The sequence below is a fragment of the Amborella trichopoda genome, chromosome 4 (assembly GCF_054954075.1).
Source record: "Amborella trichopoda isolate Santa Cruz 75 chromosome 4, AtrichopodaSantaCruz75HAP2 v2.0, whole genome shotgun sequence".
NCBI lineage: Eukaryota > Viridiplantae > Streptophyta > Magnoliopsida > Amborellales > Amborellaceae > Amborella > Amborella trichopoda.
Window position 1 is genome coordinate 172,517 of NC_142339.1, and position 25,017 is coordinate 197,533.

At 37.0% G+C, this 25,017-nt stretch overlaps 1 protein-coding gene and 1 long non-coding RNA gene across 2 annotated transcripts; one reads left to right on the forward strand and one right to left on the reverse strand.

The window, feature by feature from the left end:
* Positions 1-5,831: 5,831 nt before the first annotated feature.
* LOC148782167 (uncharacterized) lies at positions 5,832-15,003 on the forward strand. The gene is made up of 3 exons (XR_016053683.1): positions 5,832-6,114; positions 6,213-6,484; positions 14,600-15,003. It is a non-coding gene; the product is annotated as an uncharacterized LOC148782167 (long non-coding RNA).
* PPC4 (phosphoenolpyruvate carboxylase 4) lies at positions 8,443-24,598 on the reverse strand. The gene is made up of 19 exons (XM_006849708.4): positions 23,824-24,598; positions 23,592-23,706; positions 23,359-23,436; positions 22,645-22,713; positions 22,128-22,206; positions 21,974-22,050; positions 21,799-21,894; positions 21,364-21,505; positions 20,232-20,366; positions 17,215-17,288; positions 16,756-17,076; positions 16,429-16,554; positions 16,242-16,343; positions 16,022-16,168; positions 10,921-11,019; positions 10,668-10,756; positions 10,326-10,452; positions 10,013-10,219; positions 8,443-9,495 (listed from the first exon to the last, which is right to left on the reverse strand). The coding sequence occupies exons 1-19, from the start codon at positions 24,168-24,170 to the stop codon at positions 8,668-8,670; spliced, it is 3,258 nt and encodes a 1,085-aa protein (XP_006849771.1). The 5' UTR covers positions 24,171-24,598; the 3' UTR covers positions 8,443-8,667.
* Positions 24,599-25,017: the final 419 nt, after the last annotated feature.

Consider the following 25,017-nt stretch of genomic DNA (forward strand, 5'->3'; position numbering starts at 1 on the left):
AGTTGGTGTGACTATACGCACTCATATTTATATGAGTGCATGCAAGTGACATTAGAATTTGAACATTAGGCATACAGCTAGCTTATTCGTGTTGATATTGGGAACCAAGAGAGAATACAAACATTTGAAGTGGGGGGCACTGGCACTTGCACCTGGATGGCATTAGATTCCCATTCAGCATTATTTTTCCCATTGATGCTATTAAGATAGATACTATTGATGAATAATCACCCATATGTGTGTTTCTACTTTCTACCCATTATTGAGGAACCATCCAACTTTACATTGTTCTCCTCCTGGTGCAAGAGAGAGAAAGGTTTCAAACAAAAAAAACTGAAATCCCAATAACCAAGCAAGAATCAATGCTCTCAGTGAACAAAAAAAACTGAAAAATCCCAATAATCAAGCAAGAATCGATGCTCCCAGTGTTTTCATATGCTCAAGTCTTCTCACTGGCAGATTTTGAGAGAAAAAAACGTGACATCAGTGGCCAACTTTTTGAACTACGTCAAATGGCATCCTATGCTTGGTGCTCAAATCACAACAAAAGCCATCTAAAATGAGTTCAAGCTGTATGTTTAGGATTGTAGGTTTACAAAGCATCAAATCCTGGAGGGAGGGCAGACCTGAAGTTTGAGTCCTACACTCACAAGCCAATGGCCTGTTTGGGTGGAGGATTAGTACTATAACTTTCATCCTAGTGTGCAGGTTTAGTACCACGAGGCACTTGTGCATGACGCTTTTAGGGCCTCACTTGTGTAGAAAATGCCGCAAAAGGTGCTATCTGATAATAGGCAAAGGAGCAAAGAACTTCTTTTTTCCGCTTATTGATAATAGTAAGATGAATATCCTTAATGGCGCCACACACAAACTCTGCACCAAGCATGAGATGTGGGTGACAATTATGCATAATGCCTATGATCGGTAGGATTGGGTGTATAAGAGTTGAGATATGGTTTTAGAAGATTGCATATGTTAAAATTTAGGACCCATTTGGATGTCCCGAGCCTTATCTTATTTGCCCTTAAGGCCAGGTGTGAATATAGGCACCCAATAATGGTTATGACCAGCTCCAGATTTCCCCCTTTTTGTTAAATTGTTTTTTTTATAAATTTAAATCATATAAAATTTGGACATTCACTTTTCTCATCAAGATGCACCTAATAGAAATATTAAAAAATAATTCTAAAAACAATTGACCAAAATACCTTTAAAATTTCAAGAGTATTTTGGTTTATTTTATTTTTGTGAATTAGTTTTTTGATATTTATATTAGATTCACCTATTTTTAATAATAGATGTTCCAAATTTCAAGTGATTTGAATTTGTAAAAAAAAAAATATTAAAATTCAAATACAGAATACAATCGTGGCCATTAGATCAAACTAGATTCATTGGAAGTTTATATATATATATATATATATATATATATATATATATATATATATATATATATATTGGAGTCTATCTAGTAAGGTGCTAAGTAGTGGTGTAGCATAAGATCTCAAAGATAGTAAGTCATTTATCATCGAGAAAGGTATTTTTCAAATACTCTATATGAATTTCTATACGAACAAATCATCATCGTCAGAGACTTTTTCCAACTATTTTGGGTCGACTACACGAATCCTAGTCCACCATTCTACTCTATCAAGGGCTATAACCTTAATGAGGTCAGAAAGTCCCCATATCTTTTCTTATTACTTTTAACCATATCGTTTTGGCCCTACCCCTTGCTCTTTTTAAGCTTTCTATTTGAACTAACTCGCACCTCCTAACAGATGTTATAATGGGTCTACGCTATACACGGTCTGCCCCACCTAAGTCTACTTTCTCTTATCTTATCATCTATTGAAGTCATACCTAAGTTCTCCAATATGTATTCATTTCAAATTATATCACGTATTGTCATGCCACTCATCCATCTCAACATCATCATCTTAGCTACACTCATCATATGGGTATGTTGTTTCTAGACCGCCTAATATTACACCCCATAGAGCAAAGCTGTTATTGCAATTATCTAATAGAACTTTCTCTTCAGCTTCATTTGTATATGTTGCGATCACATAAAACTATGTTTGCACATCTCCACTTCACCTACCCATCTCTAATTCTATGTGCGACAACTTCCTCAATTTCTCCATTTTTCTGACTTGCTGACCCAAGATATCGAAAGTGCGTTCTGTTTTAATTTCTTGGTCATCAGTCTTAACTATTTCCTTGCCTCTGCTCTTTTTCTCTTTTTTTTTTTTGGGTAGATTAGTGGGGAATCTAGGCCCCTACCCATTTTTAGAAATAATTAGCGATTTTCGAATGCGTCAATAGGAATCGAAACCTAGACCGGTAGTTGAGGCTCAAGTGGTACTACCACCATGACCTCAACCTCTACTCTTATTATTACTAACTTGCATTCCATATACTATGTCTTAGACTGGCTGATTTTAAAACCTTTATATTCTAAAACATCCGTCCAAAGTTCTAACTTTGTGTTGATGTCGTTTTAGGTCTCATTGATCAAACTATGTCGTCCGCGAACAACATACAACACTGGTACCTTATCGTGTAAATGCCTAATTAAGTTATCTATATAGCCACAATGCTAACCCCTGATGTAAACCTATCGCCTCTAAAAACTCACTAGTCTCTCTACTAGTTGCTCGTTCACTAGTGAATACTCCCTCATACATATCTCTCACTAAGTCGATATAATATCTAGAGACTCATTTCTTTTCTAACACCCACTAAATTAAATCTTGAGGTACTTCATCATAAGTTTTTTCTAGATCAATAAAGACCATGTGGAGGTATTTTCTCTTCGTCATAAACTTCCCAATCAATTGCTTAAGAAGGAAAATAGCCTCAATTGTTGACTTCCTTGGCATAAAATTGGATTGGTTTATTGATATACTCGTTTCATGCCATAGTTATTGCTCAATCACTCTCTCCAACATCTTCATAGTGTGACTCATAAGTTTGACCCCTCGATAGTTCGTACAAATCTATATATCTTTTTTGTTCTTGTAAATAAGTACCACAGTACTTTTCCTCCATTCATGAGCCGTTTTTTGTTCATATATATATATATATATATATAATGGTAATTATATATATATGAGTTATTTTTCACCATACTAATGGTAATTATAGAAAAGTCTACTCTCATATAGTAAATTGCCTTTAAAACAAGGGGAAAAGTTTCTATGATTTCCCTACAGCATAGAAGTTCTATCCTCCCCATACAGCCGCCCAATTTTGATCAAGAAAGTCCCTCACCGTTTAATCTTAGATCCGACATCTCAAAGTATTTTATTTTTAGTTTTTTTATACAAATTGTATGAATATGAAGTTTGGTATGTGACATCTTCTCATTGGGTCGCACCTATAAAAAATATTAAAAATAAATTTTTGATAAAATATAATGACCACAACACCCCTTAAAACTTTTAGGCGTATTTTGATTATTTTATTTTATTGAAAATAGTTTTTTTATATATTTTTCGCTAGTGCGAGTTTAATAGAGGAATGGACATCCAAAATTTGGTGTCAAAATAGTTTATAGAAAAAAAAATTAAAAATAAAATAGTGTAAAGATGTGACATTGTGATTGGGGCAATCTTAGCTCTCAATTCAGAATGGACGGTTGGATACGGGGGAAGATAGAACTTCTATGCTGTAGGGGAAGCATAGAAAGCTTGCCCTAAAACAATTACAATTACATGAATGTATTATTTATTATCAAATAAAACAAGGGAAAGGTTTCTATACTTCCCTTACATCGTAGAAGATCTATGCTTCCAGCCGTCCAGTTTTGATCAAGAGAGCCACTCACTGTTTGATCTTAGATCCGACGTTTCAAAGTATTTTATTTTTATTTATTTTTATACAAATTGTATGAATATGAATTTTGGACGTGCCATCTTCTCATTGAGGCACACCTATAAAAAATATTAAAAATAAATTTTCGATAAAATATAATAATCAAAATACCCCTTGAAACTTTCAGAGGTACTTTTGGTCATTTTATTTTATTGAAAATACTTTTTTAATATTTTTTTGCTAGTGCAAGTTTAATAGAGGATTGGACGTGCAAAATTTGATGTCAAATAGTTTATAGGAAAAAAAATTAAAAATAAAATATTGTAGAGATATGACATTGTGATTGGGACAATCATATCCTCGTACCCTTTATTTTTTGTTTTCATATCTCAACAGACTCAAAAATTCAAAATATATCTCATAACCCCTTGATTAACTTTACCTAATTTTAACTATTTTTTTAACCTTAACAAATATAAAAAAGATATGCTCATTCTAAATCCTTCATGATAAATTTCCCTCTTAAATTTTTCTCTCTAACATTCACCCTCTGTCTCTCGAATGGGGGAGAGAGAGATTGAAATATACAGGACAAGAGAGAGTGGGAAAATAGGTAGAGAGAGATTTATAGGAAAATCACGTGAAGAGAGAGAAATGATTGTGTTTAGAAATGATATATCTTCCTTATATTTGTTTGGAACAAAAAAAGAAAAATTTAAAATGAATAAAATTAGCTTAAGCATTAAAATATATAAAATTTAAAATTTTTACACCTCAAGACATGTTTTGAATTATTGAGACTCGTGATATATAAAACTAAAAAATGAGGAGTGTGGCCATAAGTTTTATAGAAGTATATGGGATGTAATTTTAAAATAAAAGACCTCTTCCCGTGGAGCCCGAGAGTCTCCCCCTCTCTCTCTCCACAGTGACGCCACTCAGACACACTCTCTCTACCCTTGTGAAGCGTCCAAAACTCTTTCTCTGTGTCTCTCCTTCCCAGCACAGAGCTGCAACAAGTAAAACATTTTGCTTTCCTTTCCAAATTAAAGACAAAAGAAAAGATAGAGAGAGAGCTCCATTAAACATTTGGATGCCTTTCTCAAGTAAAGAAACAAAAATAAGAGATAGAAAGAAGCAGGACTTCACTAGCAAGAGAGAGAGAGAAACAGGAAAAAGGCTTGTCTAAAAGGATGGCATGGCTGATTTCTCTCACATTTATCCTTGGGTTTCAATTCTACAAAGGAAGAAACTAAAAGAAGTTGCAGGACGATTGCATGGGTGATTGCTGGTTCTGAGCAATGGTGGTGGCCTGTGCTTGGCTTTAATGACTTAATGAGTGGTTGCTGGTTCTGAGCAATGGTGCTTTGCCTCAGCCATCTCTCTATACCCCCAAATCTCTCCGTGAGGCCCCCAAATCTCTCTCCATATATATCCCGTGAAGCCCCCAAATCTCTCTCTATATCCCATGAATCCCCAAGCCATCTCTCTACCCTACAATTACATTTTATGTTTTGTTTTAATGTGACAATGAAGAATATATTCATATAATTGTAATTTTTTTTTAGGGATGTTCAAAGTTTAGGAGTAGACTTTTCTAAAATCACTATTACTATGGTGAATTCTAGAATAACCCTCTATATATCAAATAAGAGATTGTGAATAAAGAGTTAGTAGGAACAAGTATACATTAAGTTACATTCCAAAGAGTACAAACAAACAGACCTATGTCAAAGGGGAGAGAAAAAAAAAAGAAGGGGAGGAAGGAATCAATTATTACCCCTCTCTTAAACCTATCTTCCACATCATTGGCTTTAAAATAGATATGTCAAGAAGATAATCCCTTAGATTCTGATGAACTAAGTAACATAAAATTGAGATAATCCTACTAAACAGTAGATTTAGTGAGACATCTGAATCAAACCAGAAATATCTGATTTGGATAACTGTGAACAAAGTTATTGCCTGACAAAGTTTCAGACTTCTAATTGCACCAAAAAAACTACTTCTGATGGGCTTATCATTTCCAAACTATGTCATAGAATGCCCCGCACATTGTCAACACCAGTCTTGAACAAGTCCCATCTTATGCACACCATGAAGCCATAATATTGCATTTAGCTCCCTTTGTAAGTTACCCAGGTGATGTAATGGAGTCCTTAAAGAAATTAAAGAAAGCAAAGACAAAAGTGTTCAGCACTTGGGTTTTTTCCATAGATTTACATATGTAAGCATCTCTTTGTGAAGACACTAGCGGATCCTACCCCCTAGCACTGAATGAGGGTAAATCGTTCGGTAAATTTCTTATGTTCTCATTTCTTGATTCTATGACTATTTCTTGAAATTATTGTTTTTGATTGTTGAGTCTCTACCTCCCCTACTGGCAATAGCAGAATCTGCAGTTTCCAGTTTGATCAAGATTGGTCTCCCACAAAGAGTGGAATGTATAATCATCATTTTTCTCGTCATAAAGGAGCTAAAAGTGGTGGAGGCTACATTTGTCCAAGGTGCAAAGCATGCATAATTGACTACCCAGATATGTGGGTTAAGACTCATGAAGCAAGGTCCTATCATCATCACCATTCAAAGAAAAGCCGACCAGACAAGGAGGTTACCAATGACTTGTTGTGGCTGCCAGTCAACCAGAAGATTCTCCCAAAACCAGGTAATTCATACATTATTGCTACCTAATAACACAACATTTGCATTCCATACCTCGATTTGATTAAACTATTTTTTAGATATTTAATATTTGCCTATTCGTCTATCGGTGCTGACTATAGAAGTGTTAATAACCACAGATGCAAATGCTAATCTTTGACAACTAAATGAAAACAATTTCTAGAAAATAATGGATATGCTCAAATGGAATTTATAGGTACTTTAGTTTTAGGTGCATGGAGGAATTGTTTATTCACCAAATAGTGCTTGTCTGTAGGACAGTGTTCCTTAATACGTCCCATAGCAATTTAATTTGACAGTGGAGAAAGTAGAGGCCTGCTATTTTGGGGTAAAGCGTTTTATTCAGTCAGTTTATATTAGCACACACTGTTACTACCTCTGACTTGGATCCGTATAAACACCTTTTTACCTAATCACACATATAATAGTGAGTGCGACTAATCACACATATAATAGTGAGTGCGACAGACTTGCCGGAACATGCAAACCAGCCCTTAGTTTCTTATGTCACTTCTATTAGGTTAACATCAGTTAGATAGTATATTGAAAACATGAATGAGCAAAATGTGCAGAGAATTCATCAAAGTCATAATGAGCCTAAAAGGCTTTTATACACAGTAACTTTGGGTAAAATGTTTGAAACTACGCAAGTAAAATATAACATTGTATACCAGAATTATAAAACAGTAAGTTATTTCTTTTTTATGTTCATAGTACTTTCTCGAGCATCAGTAAAAGTCAGTTCTCAAAATAAAAGAATTGATTTCTTCCCCTCTTCCAAATCTTTGAGGAACATGATTCAACCCACATTGCCCTGCTTCTCCCCTACAACTTTTCACATCCTCCACGTACCCCCTATGTTCCCTAGATTCCCCATGCCCCTATGCCAAATTTCTCATCTGCTGCTGTTGGTGCCTTTTGTGACCGCACATTTCAGCAAAACATTTTCATTTAATATACGTGTGCAATTTATTACTGTAGTTTCCAAAATTTCCTTGTTTCCATTTATTATTTTAGAAAAGGGAAGTAGTCCCTGTTTCCAATAATGTCATAGCTCAATTACCCATTTCCCTCAACTGTTTTTCAAACATTCATTCTCAAAACTATTCTATCCTTCTACAACCACAATTGATTTGAGTTTAGTTCAGTTTTGCCCCAGCTATCCTGTTTCAATTTTTTGGGCTTCAATGATCGTGCTTTATAGGCTTTCTTCAGATATGGACAGATTACTGATGTGTTTTTTGTCATCTTCCTTTTTAACATATTATTTTCCAAACTTTTACCAAGAGGAAGGAGTGCTACAAATATTTTTTCCTTCTTATTGCGGGTACTACTTTTTAACTGGTATTTTGGGTTCAATTTAGACCAACTGCCGCGTGCAATGAATGAACATTGATGGTCTAGAAAACTATTAAGAACCAATTTAATGAGGAGAATTGAAGTTATTACTTGAGTAAAAATCAATCAAATATTGAAAAGGATGTTAAATGTTGTATATCAATTAGTTGCGCCTATGGGTGTTGGAAAATCATCTTGGCTGATTTTAACAACTAAAAACTTAGGATTGTTCAGAATGAGTGAGAACCAGAGTGAGATTCCTCTTCTTCATCGAGAAACACTGCCCTGTATTTCATAGTTCCCAAAATTTTCATGACACAGAAATCCAGGAAGAACGGTCAAGGATGCTGGTCACCTCTAGAAAGCTTTCTTAGACAATAATATAAAGTCATCAATCAAGCCTTTGGCTTAAAGGTAAGACTCCCCGTTAGCAAATTGCAATGGGAAAGGTCTCGGCTATGAACCTCCTGAAAACCAAGCTCATCTAAGTCATTCACTTTAACCCAGGCAGCATATGACTTTTTTTAAGTTCTTTTGACAACTTTGGTATTTGAAACTTTATTTGGGAGTTGTTGGGCGTTATTAAGGAACCACAAGTAGAGGTTGCAAAGAAATATAGCTGTATATAATATACAGCATCTGACAAAGAAAAACACCGTCCTAATGATATTATATATATACAATAACAAATGATGGGGAGTATAAATGGCCATTATTGCCTTGAAATTCATCCCCATGCATTTAGCAAACTGCGCTCTTAAGAAGGGAGGAGGAACTAACTATGTTTTAGCACAGTCACTAGTTCAGGTAACTCTAGAGGCAAAGGATTCAACCAGTGTTCCTCATGCCAGCAGCTATTCCATTGATGGTGATGAGAAGTGCATCACGGAGCTTGTGGTTGTCATCATCCTGGCGTAAGCGGCGCAATATCTCGACCTGGATCATGTTGATAGGGTTAAGATAAGGGAGCCTGCTCTCGATCAAACGCCTCAGGCTCCTATTGTTCTCCGAGAGCCTTTCGTGCCCACTCACAATCAGCACATACTTCTCGGTCCTGCACAGCTCCACCCTCAGCTCCTCTCCAAGCTTCTGTCTAGATGGGGAGACCAGAACCTCCTCGTAGTGCTTGGATATGGGGACATCTGCCTTTGCCAGAACCATCTCTATCAGGTCGATGGTTGACTGGAAGAAGGGCCACTCCTTGTACATTGCCTGAAGCTCTTCTTTGTATCCTTTCTCACAAGCCCACCTTAGCCCTGTCCCAACCCCGAGCCAAGCAGGCAAAACGAGCCTGGTCTGTGTCCATGCAAAGACCCAAGGGATGGCTCGTAGTTGACCTATGCCTTTGCTGCCTTGACTCCTCCGAGTGGGCCTGCTGCCGATGTTGAGAAAACCCAGCTCGGATTGCGGAGTGGCTTCTTCAAAGTATTGGGGGAAGTCGTTATTCTCATAGACAGTGCTCCTGTAATGGTCACAGCTGATCCTTGATATCTCCTCCATCACATCTCTCCACTTGTGATCACGTGGTGGCTGAGGAGGCTGCAAAGTAGAGAGCAGCACGGCCGTGGTGTAAATCTCCAGCTGCCTCACCGCTGTCTGGGACAACCCAAATTTGGCCTGTACCATCTCTCCTTGCTCCGTTGACCGAAGCGTTCCCTAATCAGAATTTTATAACAAAATCCCCATTATTCTCTCATTACATAAACAGGAATTGATGTTAAAAACCCAGATTCTTATGATCACTGAATTTTTTTATTTTTTTCAAATAAAAAAGAATGAACAATGAAATAGAGAGAAGAACAGGTAACATGGGAAAGAAAAAGGTAAGAACGACATTCCCTAATGGAGATGACAAGGGGAAATCTACTAGGGGAAACATAACCGAAGGGAAAACTATCAATGAAGCCAAGCCTTCTCCAATTCATCAATGATAATTGCAGCGTAGTGAAAACAATCAGAAAGTTTGCAGGTTGGTTCATCATGTGCAGAAAAGCAGGGATGATGTCCTTGTTAGTTTGACGGAAAGAAAATAATGTACGGGCATATCTCTTTTATTTCCCCATACAGCGACCTGAAAACACAACTTTCCCAGCAAAGTGGCCCCTATGTTAAAATTTCTGAAAAAAGCTCATGCGTCGGACTTGAGGATGACTAGTATGTTCAATTTGATTACCATGACAGAACCAGGGGGCTGGGATTGTATAGCAAGATATGTGGGACCACCACCACGTCCAATACTTCCTCCACGTCCATGAAACAGTGTGACTTTGATGCCAAACTCATTGCAGGCAGCCACAACATCTTCCTGGGCTTTATACAGCTCCCAAGCTGCAGTAAAGCGACCTGCATCTTTTCCCGAGTCTGAGTATCCAACCATTACCTGCACACAGAAGCCACATTTTTTTTGGTTCTTTACAGTTTCTTGACCATTTATAGAGATCGTAGAGAATGTTGAACATAATCACCAACAACTTTTGTTGCTGTACCTCCTGGTGCCCATTGTGGCTTGTGATAATATGCTCCCGGTACCAGTCAATAGATAACAATTTCCGAATAACTGAGCCTGCTCCTCTCAAGTCTTTCACTGTTTCAAACAGAGGTACAACCCTCAACCTGCTTAACCATGAGGAAGCATTATGTCAAACCATTAATAGTCAAATGCTTAAACGATAATAATCATCATGGCAATGTCTATGGTATGTGTGCAGGAAACCTGTCTCCCAATTGCCATCAAAATGGAAAATGATTTGGCTTGCATATGCCTCTATGTGTGTGTGTGTGTGAGAGAGAGAGAGAGGGCAGGGGGAGGGAGAGAGAGAGATTCATACGTTCCCCCTGGACAGGGTCTCCCAAGCTCCCCACTTACAGCAAGACGTGCATCTTTTTGTAAGAGTTCCACTGCCAAAACATCACTAGCCTGCAATTCACAAGTGTCAGTCCCCCACGGTTGATGTCTCACGAAATATATGTTGCCAATAAGACAAGGGAGGTCATATTTTCTAGTCGCAACTTCTAATAAAAAGATCTTCTAGTTGCAACTTCTAATAACTGAGCTTGTGGTTGTGGCTCTGCCATACATACATTTGCAGCCATGGAAATTACATATGCTCCAAGAGACTCACTTCCCAGCTCGGCTGCTACACGAAAGGTGTCTAGGACCTCCCTCACATCAGCAACTACCTGAGAAGGCATGGAAGGTGGTGATATGCATATAAGCAGGATGAAAATTAAGAAGTTTCCACTGATTCAATGAAAAGCAAATAAACACCATTAATTCCCTGAATATTTCCACAGCAGAAATAACAACATAATGTACAAAACCTTTAGTCCCGAGGATGTCAAGGGATAAAAAGCTTCATTACTTGACTATATTGCCACATAAAGACTAACTAATTCTAACTACTTATTTTTTTTGTTTTTTGAAAATCATGCGAGTGAATTATGAGTCCTTATTGCTGCAAATTCATGTGTATACATGTAATTTGGTGTATGTACTCCAAATGTTAAATTGGATTACTCAATAATAAAATTTGAAAGTTTGCTTGATAAATTATGAATGTTGCGAAAATCACAGAGCCACACAGAAGAAAACAAATGTTTCAAGCATCAATTTACAACTCTAAAACCCCAGGAATATAAAATAGGAAAAGGAAATCATATATGCAACGCAAAATCTCTAAGTGTAGTTTTTCATCTAGAATAAATATGAAACTACAATAGATACAATTAAAGTTAAATGTGAAATATGATAAGTTTCCTGATGCTCAGTCAATGTGACAAGAGAAATTCATATGATATCCACACATGAATGGTCATCTAGACCTGAATTACTCTTGATACTTCTTTACAAAAATTTTACAAAAGAGAAAAGGTACACATACATACACCACAGGCTACAAATAGAGATAAACATCCCAAAGGTAAACCCAGGCTAGGTCTCCCCAAAGGCAGAAAGGCAATGGTGCACTAGAAGCACTGATGGCAGCTGAAGATGGGAGTCTAAAAATGTAACTTCTGCTAAAAAAAAATGCACAACATGAACCTCATTCTTTTTAATTACAATATTCTCTTGGTCTCTTAAATAAATAAAGATAAAGTTTAATACGCTTGTCCAAATATCCAAAAATAGACATCCCACCTCATGCACAAATCATGGGACACTATGGGAGTAGTAAAGAAGTGATTCCAATATCCTGGAGAAGAATTTGAAACCAATTATTTCCATAGCCATATTATCCATCAATTTGCAGTCAGCATTAGCACTCAACGAAGGCTTCTTAGTACCCCATAAAAGAACATCCTAATTAGGTAATGAGCATAGGATGTGAAACAAGAAGGGTGTGTTGATAGTGCAACCCAGCCTTTATGAAGGCTTTTAAAGATAAGAGACCATAGCATCTTCCAATACGAGTGAGTAGAATGGACACATTGAAAACTTGATTGACATCAGATAGCATATCAGGTCTGGAGATTGTCAAGTACTGAAGTTCCCCCAACCAAGTTGTGTGTATTTGGTGGGGTAAGGTAGAGTAACGGTGTAGATGTGCCCCCCCACACACACAAACCCCCGCCCAAAAAAAAAACATTCCCCTATTGGAGTTGTGGCCCTTCAAGGCCTTGACACCAAGAATTCTTGGTCACAGTGGGAGTTACTAGAGACGTGTGACTCGCAGAGTTGCAGGATCTGTGTTAACTAGGATCTGGAGTTGGTGTCCATAGAGTCACTAAACCCCGGTCATGAGGCTCGGTTTAGGTGCATTATACCCAGAAGTGTTTGAGGGTTTTCCCTTGGTCAAGGTTGGTGAGATAACCTCATGATCAATTGAGTCTGGGCATGATATTTAGAATTGATATGTATCTGCATGTTAAGGAAATGGTTAAATATGGATCAAGAATACATGTATGTGAGACTTTCTGAGATTTTTTGTGTTGAGCCTTGTGTAAAAAGGATCGGCTCTGAGAGGACATAAGCCAAATTCCTGACATTGATCTCACTCACAGTATGTGCATATGACAGTCCTAAACTGGGAAGCTGCTCTCATTCAGGTAGATCCACCGACAAGAGACATGTACATGTGCTAGAGAGATTTCCCCACATCCCAAGACTGTATCCTCGGGTGACTACCTGCAATCCACTTTACGTCTAGGACCTAGTCACCTATTGGGTTAGCTTTGAAGGGCCAAGCATGAAGTCCCAGCTTGAGAATGTGGGTCATGGGCTCGAGCTCGTTGGGCTAACTTCAAGAAAGCAACCAGAGGGTCTAGACCTAGCCGAGTGGAATACCCAAACAATTGAGAACGAACTCCTTAAGGATCCTAATTTTTCCAAAATAGAATTTTTTCCATGCCCTACTTTTAATGAAAAATATTGAAAAATGTCAGAAATAATTTTTGGAAATTTTTCTTGATTTTTTCTAGATCCCAAAACCCACCTATACCCTTCGTTCGGGGTAAATGACACAGGACACCACCCCATAGGCCCAAATGGCAAATAGGCCGTACAGAAGCTGCCATGTGGCCACTGATGTCAGCCACACGTTAGCTAAGTGGCTGAAAAGTGAGTTACGTCAGGCCTAGGTGTGGGATGCCCCCCTCTTTGTTCCTTGGACTGTTTTGGTATTTGTAAGTTTGTTCACTTACGAACCTTCAATATTTTCATGAGTATGAGAGACTTTTTCCTTAATTTTGGGACCTTTAAGCCAATGGAAAACCTAGATATAAAGTGACTTTTATGGTGTCTTCCTCTCATTGGTTACTTTTGCGACCATGACACCACATGTATGAGCGGGGGTGAGGTGTTGAAAGAGAACCTTTTTCAATTCAAATTGAATTTGAATTTAAAGAGAGAACAGTTTTTGTAGAGATTTTAGTGGTATGCCTTCCATAAGGTCTTCTTCTCACACTTTATTCATAAAGCAATTTCTTGAATTACGGGATTAATTTATTTGGAAAATTCAGAGTTGTTTTCACACATATGGGGATAATGGTGCAGAAATCACAACCTACATCTATGATAGCTATTTGTGGGTTGGACGGCTAGGATCAAGCCTCTCTCCAAGCCCTTGATATTCTAGTTGTGTGGTCTAGATTCAATCCAACTAAAAGTTAACTCAAAACCCTAGCTATTAGAGGGAGCTTAAATCACCCCAACAAAGCCCCTTTCATACTTGTTAGAGTGAGCTACAAGAGAGAGAGAGAGAGGCACGCCCCCCTTCGTCCTTACCATCTCTCATCCCCCCATTAAGGTGCAAACTAGGAGGCCCTTCCTTGGAGGTTAAAAATGACCCTTCCATGGTGTTTTTATCCCTTTCTCTTATTGTTCCTGAGACTTACAGCAAGGTAATCTTTTCCTCTATGCCTTGTTCTTTTAAGCTTTGGTTGCCCATGCATGCCCATTTAGTTACTAGGCATTTTGGCATGTACATGGTTTGATTTGTCCCATTTGAACTGATTTTCTTTGAGATATTCTGGCTGAAATTATACCTACATATCAGCAAGATATTTGGCCTATTTCTCATATACAAAACTTGATTTTAGAAAGGGATACCATGCCAAAGTTTCCCCATGCATTCTATTCAGTAAACCATGTTCCATAGGACCTAGATTGGGCTCCACGCAACTCATACTCATATCTTAAGGTCGCGTGCTAATTCTTTGATTCTAGTTTGATGATTATGGTGATGATTTGATTTAAGCCTTCATGATTTATGCTTTCTTTAAAATTTGGATTGAGATTAGACAATCTACATCTTGCTATCAGATTGAGTAATCAAAGGGATTGTGCTCAAGTTTTTAATCGACAATTTCGTTATGAAAAAAGCTTCTCATGGTCTAGTGACTGCGCGCACTACTTTGGTGTTGTTTATGTAATTGAGATTGAGTCAACTTCATGTATTTAATGATTATATGATTTATGTCATTGAAGTATTCGACTTGAGGACTGTTGGAGATGTATTTTTCTTTATGCAATGTTGTAATGTGGCCAATCTCTACGTTGTGGAACTAGTGAGGGACCAATCCAGAGTCTTGTAATTTTTCTTTTGGGGTGTTTTGATTATGTATTTGTGAGCCAAAGGGGCTCAATGCTTTCTGTAATCTCAATCAAGAGTTGTAATTTTTGAAGTTTTTAAGTGAAATTTTAAAGTTGTTGCATCTTGGACACAAGCTCATGACACCCCGACACCTCCCCCGCCCCCCTCTCTTTCTCTTAAACCTCCGACATGGAGATGATCTTGTACTCCTAAACATCAAAATTTCATGAGAAAATGCACAGCATAGTTGAGACAGATATTATAACAGTGGACGATCAATTTACTAAAATACTCTAGAAAGCACATATCTTGTCTTTTTGATAAAAAAGAAGTTGTGCTCATGACTGACGATCATGCATAATATATATGCGCACCTATATCAATGTCTAACCATCCTAAGCATAAAATGAGAAGCTATATGGGTAGTGTTAATAGCTCAACCCAGCCTTTATGGAGGCTTTTAAGGATAAGGGATTGATAGCAGCGTCCAATACGAGTGAGTAGCATGGCCACGTTGACAGCCTGATTGACAGCAGATTCCATATGAGGTCTGGAGAGTGTCAGGCCCCCAAACAAGTTGTGTGTACTTGGTTGGATAAGGTAGAGTACCAGGGACAGAAACTATAACATGGATAATGAATTTACCACAGTACCAAGAAAATATTATAGAAAGCATAAATCTTGATTTTTTAATTAAAAAAGAAGTTACAAGTTCAGGAGACAAACCTGCATGACTAATGATCATGCCTATCATTATACATGCATCGATATCAAGTATCCCTGTATATCCCCACTAGGGTGAGTTTTACTATGTTAAGGACTCTTCTTACTCAAGTTGGCACACTGTCATCCAAACAATAGCACATCCGAATTTCACATGTATTCACTGACAAGAAAACATGCTTCAAGTTGTCATGATATTGGAAGACACAAAATAGTTCAGACAGTAGATCAACATTGTTCACACACATACTCACAAATGAGATACCGTAAGAGCCAAAAACTGGAAAATTCTTATTAAACAGTCTCCTTGTAGCGCATGTTATAATATCTTCTATATCATTTCTTTCTAGTAATCAAAAAATTGTAAATAATTTAACATATAGCTGTAGCATAACATAAATTCATGCTAGACATAGAAATTAGGCTACCTCGATAGACGGGGGAACTAGTGGCCTTCTTCCCTTCAGCTCTCGTGTGAGGAATTCAAGCTTTTTCTCTTCATCCCAATCGCTGTATGTACCCATGTCTAGGTACTTTGTAATTGCATCTAGTGTTTCAGAATGCCTACCAGATTCCTGATACATCAAACCACTCAGGCAAAAGCATTAAAGCGAGCAAGATGAGATTTGCATCCATATTTGTACGCACCTGGCGTAAATCGAGCTTCATCAATACCATCCCAAAGGTAGCAACCCTTCTGATCAAGTCAGCAAGCCTCCCATCTGCCAGGATGACCGATCCACAGGATTGCTGCAAACACCAATAATTAGAAGCCAGCTGTTCATCATATAACTATAGAAATGAGGTGCAAGTTTGACAGGGGAAAGCAGGGTACCAGGGATGCATAACATAAGAGAAGAGGTTCTAGAAGCTGTTCAGATGTTTCGTAGTAATCAGAAGGATCATAATCACAAGGAAGACCTTCAAGAAGGAGCTCCAACCGCCTCCTTGTCTTAATAAGCTACAATCAGTTGCATCAAAAATATTATTACATAATACCAATAATAAACATAATATTATTGCAAAAGAGGAAAAGAAATGGGGCAAGCACTGATCCATGATACATAGATAAGTACAAAGGAGGATCCAACAAAAAATGGTTTAGCTGCGGCTTCTACACAAACCAAATGAAACACAACCAGAGTATTCCACAGGACACTACCTTTTCTCTTACATCTCCAAGAACCAGTCTGTATGGAGCAATTTCTGGCCATTGCGGTACTCTTGGCTCTAGAAGCTTTTGAAAGCTGGATCTACCAACATCAGACTCTGCAAATAGTTTCCTCCTCATAGCTTGAGTAGAATTCATAAAATTAGACCTAGGAGTACTTGGAGCTGATGAACATCCTAATCCAGCAGATTGCAGGGAGCTAGAAGAAGCTGAGCATTCATCCGCTGTCACATTACCATTTGCAAATGTTTTGGGGAAATTTTGAACAGAATCTTTTGTCAAAGAAACTGAAATTGCTGAGTTTTGATCATCCTACAATCAAAGGTATAAACCATTATTATATTCAAGAGTCAGTAGATACCTAAGTGATGGAATATGGTGGTTTAAATTAAGGAGAGAAGAAAATTCGCGAAATTCCCTCTGAACAATGTTCTATCTGATTTGCATTACCTCAATTTCACTTTTGGTGTAATCAGGGCGTGGAAATTCCAGAATGGGAAGTTGTGAATCTCCATCGTTGCATTCTAAAAGAGAATAATGAACTTATTAATTTAAAGGTTTCCTGGCGTATATCTTTAGTTCTTCATTTAGAAAAAAGACTATAGAACATAAAAATCCTGCCAGTAATGAACCCCTGACATCTTGTAAGCAGCTAAAAACATCCTTATATTGTGAGCAAAACATTTTTCTTTGAAAGAAAAAAACATTGGGTAACATGCTGATGGGAATGAGCAGCTTAGGGTGAAAAATACTTCAGGAAATTTTCCCTGCATAATTTGTAAATGCAACTCCTTTATTCAATACTAAGACTTGTAACATAAAACAGAATTCACTATTTGTATCCATTACTAGAGATTCGTTTGAACTATCTATATGCTGCCTCAATCATAACAAATATTCTGCACTCATAACTCAAGAGCTCTGACTCTTCTCAGGCACAAATTTGTCAGGCTAGGTTACATAGAATTTAAGCTTTCATGGCAATTGAGAAGACATAACGGCTCTCCAAAAAAATCAAGTTGCAGTAAGATTTCTAAGTTACTAACCAATAAAAGAAAATGAAGGCAGGCATCCAAACTACTGAAGTTGAAGAATTCAAAGGATGGATAAGGAACCATATAACAAGTATATCACTATATCCTATTTTGATTATAGAAGAACAAAAGAAAAATATGGAAAAAGTTAATGGGCCATTTGGGGCCTAGTATTTGCAAAACCTGGTCATGCATCAAATTTTGGGTATACATATTCCATTATTTGTAAACATGTTTTAAGGATCAATATCGTTTGGGTACCTTCCGGATTAACCTAGCTTATAACAAATCCCCTGTTTGGTTCACCTAAATGTAAAACACGGTTTTGGCAATATAAAATTATTATACTAAAATATAATAATACTAATATTAATAATAATAATAATGACAATAGTCCATAGAAAATAATTATTATTATAATAAGTATATAGTAATATAATATGATATTACTATCATAAGATAATAACATAATATTATCACAAAAATATTTAAATGATTATTATTTGAATAACAAATATTTAAAATAATAATTACCACAATAATACTTACAATAATGATAATAATAATAATAATAATAATAAAAATAATAATAAAAATAATAATACACATAAATACTATAATTATATTATAATATCATAATCATAATTATTATATAAATTGTATTTTATTTTATTAGTATCAATATAATATTATAATATTAATAAATTCTATAATAAAAATATATAATATTTTAATATTCACATAATACAATATCAATATATTATGATAATGACATAATATTTTATTAAAAATATTATCATATTATATTAGTATAATGATATTATATGCTATAATTACATTATAATATATTTATATCATAATATTATAATATTAATATTAATAATGTTAATGATAATTCACGATAAATATTTGGAATAATACCCCTCATCCTTGTTGGTGCGTTGGAAGCACGTCTAAATGATGTTCGAACTGTCCAAGGATCGAGGCGGTGGGAGAGAGAGAAAAAAGATAAATATTTGGAATAATAATAATCATAATAAATAGAGCATAATGGCGGACCAGGATTCGTATAGCTGATCCCAATTAATTGGAAAAAAGCTATGATGATGATGATGATGATGATGATGAATAAAAATCATAATAATAATAAGGCACATAAATATTATAACTATATAATAATATCCTAATATTAAACAAAAAAATATAATGATATTACAAGTTATGATTAAATATAAGGGAAAATTACATATCTATCCGTTATATTTTGCGTTATTACGGATGTACCAAATAGTTTCCGTTATTACATATATGTCCCTTTTTTACCTTTTATAACACAATTTTTTAAAAAAAATGACTTTACCCTTTTTGGGATGTTGAATAACCGAATTGGAGGGTTTTTTAGATGTTCAACATCCAAAAATTATCCGAAATTTTTAACGTTCACATTCCCATTTTCAGGTGTTGAACATCCGAATTGAAAGGTTTTTTGGATGTTGAACATCCGAAAATAGTTTCGGATGTTGGACATTCGAAAATGTCATATTTTCGGATGTTGAACATCCAAAAATATGACTTTGAATTTCCAGAAAGTCTCTGGAATATCGCAGTCATTTTAGGATGATGAACATCCGAAAATATGACATTTTTGAATGTCCAACATCCGAAACCATTTTCGGATGTTCAACATCCGAAAATGTGCTATTTTCGGACGTCCAACATCCGAAACTATTTTCACAAGGAATACAATGTATCGACATAACCCTTCAATTCAGATGTTCAACACCCAAAAATGGGAATGCGAACGTTAAACTTTTAACCTATTTTCGGATGTTGAACATCCGAAAAAACCCTCCAATTCGGTTGTTCAACATCCGAAAAATGGTAAAGTCATCTTTTTAAAAAAATTGCATTATAAAAGGTAAAACCCAGACATACATGTAATAACGAAAACTATTTGGTATATCCGTAACAACGCAAAGTATAATGGATATTTATGTAATTTTCTCTAAATATAATAATACAATATTAATCCTAATATTAATAATATTGATATTTTATGATAAATATTTGGAAAAATAACATTAATGTAACAAAATAATAATAATAAATATTAAACATAAAATATTATAACTATAGAATAATATCATTATTATGACGAGTGAGAAAGAAAAGGGGAGGAGACACGTGCCCCAATGCTAAAGATAGCTTTCCCAAAATCTTGCATTTGCTCATTCCAAGTTTTTTGGGAATGAGCAAATGCTGGATATGAGTGGTTTTGAGGATGTGGATATCCAGGGTATGATCTCGAAAACTACACCCAAACGACATTAGGCCATCAAAACCTGGATATACAAAACTGGATTTGCATATCCTAGGGTTACAAACGACCCATAAGTGAAAATAAATTTGAAAAGACATGAGAAATGAGCAAACCTGTGCATGAAGGCATATCTGCACCAACAGGAAGTTGAGATGGCAAGGGCGACATCTGTTGGTCAGGATTCTTTTGATGACTTCTATGCACCGACTGATCTCGACCTTCGTAATGGCGGTCCTCAAGTGAGGACTCTGTGAAGATATTTAAGAGTGATACTGCTTAAATGACTAAGATCAACCCCACCGCATGCATGCAAACTCCCATATCTTTCATGTCTTCTTTAAATTGGAAATATCCAACAGAGTTAAAAATTCCATCTAATGGTATAATCAAATTTCAATTGTAACAATGCTGCTGACTGCACAATTTACCATATAGAGTGCAAAATTATAGGACTCAAGAGATGATGATGGCTAACACATAATCCAATCAAACCTCAGAAACATTCTTAACTGAAAGGACAATCCTCTCAATTGCCGCAAACAAGACTGCATTAGCCAGAATTTCCAGACATATTTGTCCTCTCTCTAAGAAAGAGGATCTTTTTCTTGTTGTCTGTAAGCTGTATACATGAGAGCATGGAAAATCCTTCTAGTTGGTATTAATCATCAAGGAGAAATGGTAAGTTCAAATGTGCTTAACAAGGGTATCTTTATCAGTCAGGTGTTTTTATCAATGACTGACTTGTATTATTCTTACTTCTAACTAAATAAGCCACATAATTATTGAAATCTAATTGTATCAGAGGAGGAAAAATTTAAAAATATATTTGGATTCCACATAGTAGGAGTTTCAAGACATTGATTTGACACACTGAGAAAAGAAGTAACCTCAGCAACGCGACCAAAGCATGCTAAAAGACATATGAACCATTTCACGGATTCAATAAGGTTTTAGGTTCCCTTTTCCAAGGCTTTACGATGTTATGTGCCATTTTCTTGAGCCCCCGGACATGAATGTTTTACAAATGTGAGTTCAAGGTTTCCCATATGAAAGGCTAGTACAAACTGTGATGAGTACATTTGAAATAGAACACGACAATTTGCACATTGTTGCCTTATGGCTACATGGCAAGAGAAACTTCATTACTTCAAACAAAAATATGACTGAAGACTGAACTTTCTTTTCAATGCATGATTGTCCATGGTCTTACTGGAACACACTTGAAGCATATTGAAGATGTCAAACCTTTTTGTAGACTTTCGTAAGCAAGTTTGGCTAACTCCTCACTACAACGGTTCATTGAAAGTTCAAATCTAAGACTGTCTATTTCACGAATGTATAAATCGGCTGCCATCCATCGTGAGAGAAAGGAAACATCCCTTGTAACCTGGAAGAGAAAAATGTTATATATCTAGAAAATTAAGGGATTAGGGAGGGAAAACAATCCCATGGGCTCATAACAAGCACCTCTGGCTATGGCTCAATAACCAACCACAAAGTATATGGACCCCAATTGAAATTATATTGCATGGAGAGTATAGAGAGAGGAGAAAATTGAGAGACAACCAACCACAAAATGCAGCCTAGGTTTGGAATAAATTCATCCTCACCAGAACTTTCTATCCAGAGGACACTAGTTTCTGAAGTACAAGTCTCATAACTATCAAACCAACATCTCACCTTCGAAGTTACATTAGGATTTCCATCCCTATCACCACCCATCCAAGAACCAAACCTAATTGGGGTGCAAGTCAAAGGAAGCGGTCGGCCAGTGTGCTGCACAAGAACCATATAAATGTGAAATGCCATAAGAATGTGACAAGCTTGCGTCCTTTACACAAGACACAAAAGACACCTTTTTCAAAGCAGCGCTGACACGGCGAAGATATTGAGGCACAGCCTTCCAAAGGGATTGTTCCACAATGTGGAGACCTGGAAAGAACATGATGGTCTTGAGCAAGAATGATAGCAATATGAAAGGTCAGGAGTCCATGAGAAACGCATAGTACCAGCCCTTGCTTCATCTACCGGAGACGGTCTATGACGTCTCAGCTCATCTGTTTGCCACAAGGATGTTATTTCTCTTACCTAAAAAAGCCAAAAGAAATAGGAAGATCACATAAATAATTCAAAAAAAGGAGAAGGTTTGGATAAGGGATCTTGTGCAAGGCTTGGGAATGTGCTTAGTGACATCGGTGACTTGGGTCGGAGTCTAGGAGTTTCAATCCCTTTCACAGGGAAGATAATGGTTTTGCCAACAGAGAGACTAGCTTACCCTGAACATACAAGTGGTATGAGCTATGGGCTCCAAAGTCTGGATTTTTCTTGAATTGTAGTTTTCAGACTTTCTTAACATGCAAGTGATTATTTGAAAATGCAAGATTGCTGCTATGGTTATAAATTACCATAAAAGTAAGATCCGAAAGGGGAAGTTAAGTTTAGTATATAGAAAAAGGGAAAAGGGATTTACCATTAATTTATCAAAAAACAAAAAGGGAAAAATGAATTATCGAGGAAGAAGGATACCAGATCTTCAATCAACATCTCTCTATCTTCATGGCTCAAGTCAGGCCGGTCATTAAATTCTAATAAATGCTGCAAAGAAAATATAAAAAAAATGGTAACTACACAATAGAATCTATTCTAGTAACTTTCTGAATAACCTACTCGTGTAGTGGCCAATAATAAAAAAAACTTGAATGCGTGTATCAAAGTAAAGTAATCACAAAATTCTAGAAGTAATGCAATTAACTTTTCAGGGAAACTCAGGTGTACAGTAGAAGGAACAGCGATGCTGATAGCATATTAATTTGAACATGGAGGTTCCAATGGCTGATTTTTATTAGAAGTCAATAGCTTCCGAGGCAACATTGCAAACTAGGCCATTGACTAAGCAAGTTTTCTTAGAGTTGCCAATGTGGATAATGCGGGTTTATGCGGGCCACTTTCTTGCGGAAGCCATTACTTCTATGGAAGAAGATAGCTATTTAATTACAAATGAAGAATGGACAGGTTATATCCTCCATTTCCGTCTCCATGTCTCCTGTACTACACAAAATGATTGTATCATAGCCTCTCTTTTACATATAGTGAGATCCCTATGAAAATAACCTGACTGATTTTTTAACTCGGATATAACTTCCTGATATTTTAGCTAGCATGAAGCCAAAGAGCCATATGAACATGAAACAGGACATTTCACCACAAATAATAGAGGGATAGTCTGTCGTGAAATATTACAGCAATTCTGATGTGCTTGTATTGCAAAGTCCGCCTGTTTATTTGTGTTGGATGAGCAGTGAGAACGATCTCCACCTCCTGTGGCATGGCATCATTGGAATGAACATAACTTCATCAAAAGTTTCCTATTATGCAAAAGAGCACAGAGCCAACAGTAATGAAGGAGGGCGCGGCAAGTAGAGACTGACAAACCAGTTTGTTCATTTATGCTAAAAACACCCAACATAACCAACCTGTTTACAAACAGTGTTGTAAAGGTCATCGGGAGGAACTCCGGTTTGGATGATTCTGTTGAATATGTCGTCACATGATTTTGATAAATGAACAGTGTTTCGAGCCTTGCGCACCCTGGTTGTGATGATGACACAAAAACAGTATAGAAATCGAGAGTTACTCAGAATAAGGCATGGTTGAGGAATTGAACGCTCATCATCGTCAATATCTATACATGGGGGGAGAGGATACCTATGATGGGTTTCGGCGATGCTCATGAGGTTGAGGTAATGGCTGAACGCTCGGGCGACGGTGACAGCATCCTGGAGGGTCATCTGAGAGATCTGAAAGGAGAGCTGTTGGTCTATAAGGTCCGGGAGGCGGCAGCCATCCTCACCTTCGACGCCAATTCCGATGCCGGCGGAGCGCATGTTGCAGGAGCAGAGGGAGAGGACCCTCTTCCTCTCAATCTTGTCGACGAAGGCCTGCCCCACTTCCCTCTGCAGCACGTCGTTCAAGAGGCTCCCCAGCAAGCGGCAGTCGTCCTCGAACGACTGAAACGATATCTCCTCTGCGATGTCATCCGTTGTGTCCGTCATCTTTCTATCGAGGAAGAAGAGAATTGAGTGAGTGTACAAGTTATTCGTCGAGAACTCGGTCTGAGCTCTGGAGACCCTGTTGTTGTTTTGTTGCCTGTTCAACTGTCATAAATACACAGAACCAACAATGAGGGAGGTGCTGGCAGGGGAGAGAGACAGAGACATCTGTTTTGTACGCTTGTATTGTTGCGCGATGCAGGGTAACTGTGGGGGAGATAGAGACGACTGAGTTAACCCCCCCCCTTCCGGTAACTGTGATTTATTACATTTATTCCCTCTCTCGCAAATATTTTTTTCCCTTGGAATTCATTGAGAAGGCAATCGCAAATCAAATTTTCTCGACTCAATTCAATTTTTTAAGTGGCTGGCCTGACCGCCGCATAACAAATAGGGGTCGCAATGGACCAGGTCCCAACCAGAAACCCGACGGTAGACCGATGTGGGTCGAAAAATTCCACCTCATAGCTCTGCTTCGGGTCCAAAAATACTATTTGGGTTGGGATTCAGATTTGGATCCAGTTTCAGTAATATTTTTCGAGTCTCAATATATAAAATATATTTAAATATAATTAAATACATAAATATTTTAATTTGGTTCGATCTCGGTCAGGGTCCCGACCGGTTGCTACCCCTCCCGCGAACAGGAATACGAAAGAGTCAGTATCAAAGTCTAAGGGCAACCAAGGAAGGAGAAGAAATATGATCCACCTCTAGTGCCGCATCACACGTGGTACATGAACTCCCCCAACACATTTATTAAACACCTTCACAGATTTTTATTTTACCATATGTAGTGGACATACGTAATGGTCCTTTCCCTACCGATGGGTACATTAACAATCATATA

What these genes read in the sequence shown, in the direction of transcription:
- PPC4 (XM_006849708.4), bottom strand. Translation starts at nt 24,170, where the DNA reads ATGACGGACACAACGGATGACATCGCAGAGGAGATATCGTTTCAGTCG. An exon ending in ACACCAAAAGTGAAATTGAG is followed by an intron (nt 17,077 to 17,214) that starts GTAATGCAAATC and finishes CTTTGATTGTAG; the next exon opens with GATGATCAAAACTCAGCAAT. An exon ending in TTGGAGATGTAAGAGAAAAG is followed by an intron (nt 16,555 to 16,755) that starts GTAGTGTCCTGT and finishes AACTGATTGTAG; the next exon opens with CTTATTAAGACAAGGAGGCG.